This window comes from Plasmopara halstedii, assembly GCF_900000015.1.
Source record: "Plasmopara halstedii genome assembly, contig: Scaffold_2386, whole genome shotgun sequence".
Classification (NCBI taxonomy): Eukaryota; Oomycota; class Peronosporomycetes; order Peronosporales; family Peronosporaceae; genus Plasmopara; species Plasmopara halstedii.
In genome coordinates this window covers 372,512-374,121 of record NW_020189293.1, presented here as the reverse complement: position 1 = coordinate 374,121, position 1,610 = coordinate 372,512, and the positions used below count along the sequence as shown (strand labels likewise).

Here is a 1,610-nt window from a genome sequence, read left to right as displayed (position 1 = left end):
GTAGCTCTACAATTGGAGATGAGACCTCTAATGTGCCACCAGGAACAGGTTCATGTCTTTGCGCACTTTGCAATGATCCAGTAGCAGGTACCAACTGTCCTCCCCCCTCTCGACAACGGGATTAAAGATTGTTGTACGAGTCACACTCGAAGCTGGCGGGAGCAATGGTAGCGAGTCTGTTTCAGAGAGAACTTGTCGTGGACACGATACAGCGCGAAGCCCACCGTCACTGCGGCTATCTTGGCGAGGTACAATGCGATTAGCAGTTTGCTGATGCACATCATCACCACCGTCCTGATCAACATCCATCTCCTCAGAGCCACCGGGAGCTAGGTCTTCATCAATTTCCATATAAGTATCAGGAGCAGGCTGAGGTGATGGTACCGGCGAGCTCAAGTCTTCGTCATCAAGGATGCTCCACTGCATAATACGAGCTCCTGCCTCCCCATCTGAGTACACGTTGTAGTGAGAAGCGGGTGGACGCTCATCCAGAAGAACTGTACGAGTCGTAACCGCGCGTTCTGCATCCAAGTCCCAGACGCGGTATGCTTTAGACGTCTCTGAGTAGCCTAGGAAGATACAGTTATGCGCCTTGGGGTCCCACTTCGATCTCTTGCTCTTGTCAATGTGCACAAACCCGCGTGCCCCGAACACTCGAAAGTGTGAAAGCTCTGGTTTCTTGCCGTAAAACATCTCGAACGGTGATATGGAAGGTCGAGCAGTGTTCGGCAGCCTGTTAACCGTGTATACCGCAGCACGTACTGCTTCTCCCCACCACTCCAATTCTAACCTCATATAGTGCACCATGGACCTGGCCATTTCCACAATGGTTCGGTTCATCCTTTCTGCCCGTCCATTTTGCTGTGGACTGTAGGAGGCGCTGGTTTGCTGTACGATACCGTGTTCGCTGAAGAGACTCCGAAATTGCTTGTTGATGTATTCTGTGCCGTTGTCGCTCCGGAGACATAGTAGTCGCTCACCAGTCTGCTTCTCGACAAGATTCTTGTACTCCACAAAGCTCTTAAACACCTGGTCCTTCGACGACAGCAGAAATACATGCGTGTATCTCGAAAAGTCGTCGATAAACGTAACAACAAAACGTACTCCACCTTTGAAAGTTGTCCGCATTGGTCCCATCACATCGGAGTGTAATAGTTCGAGCAATTTCGTTGTCTTGACCGTGCTTCCTGACTGACGTGCAAACGCACTCACCGAAAGCTTCCCCATAGCACATCTCTCGCATAGATCGTCCTCGCTCGCTGCATTGTTCACAACAGGCACTCCACTTACCGCACGCACCACACTTGTCATTCTTGCTGCTGAAATATGACCAAGACGGTCGTTCCACAGTGCGCGTCCGCCGAGTCCATAGATGCTGCAGCCACTTCAACTCCTTGTGTCGTGTCTCCAGCGACGCACAGTGCGGGCCACGGAAATAGCTTCCCTTCCTTTCGTACCGCGCGACCAATCTCCCCCCGAAGCGAATATCACAGTGGTACTTCTTAATTAAAACCTCAGAACCTTTGGCGACCAGTGCTGCAATAGAGAGAAGCTTCCTGTCCAGTTGTGGAACGTACAATACATCCGTGAATCTCACAGTTTGGAAGTTT

General features: G+C 51.1%; 1 protein-coding gene across 1 annotated transcript; it reads right to left on the bottom strand.

The window, feature by feature from the left end:
• Positions 1-27: 27 nt before the first annotated feature.
• On the bottom strand, positions 28-426 carry PHALS_03521 (uncharacterized protein; the record flags this gene model as incomplete). Its single annotated transcript, XM_024717744.1, has 1 exon — positions 28-426. One exon carries the CDS (start codon positions 424-426, stop codon positions 28-30), a length of 399 nt encoding a protein of 132 aa, XP_024583213.1.
• Between the last annotated feature and the right edge of the window lie 1,184 nt (positions 427-1,610).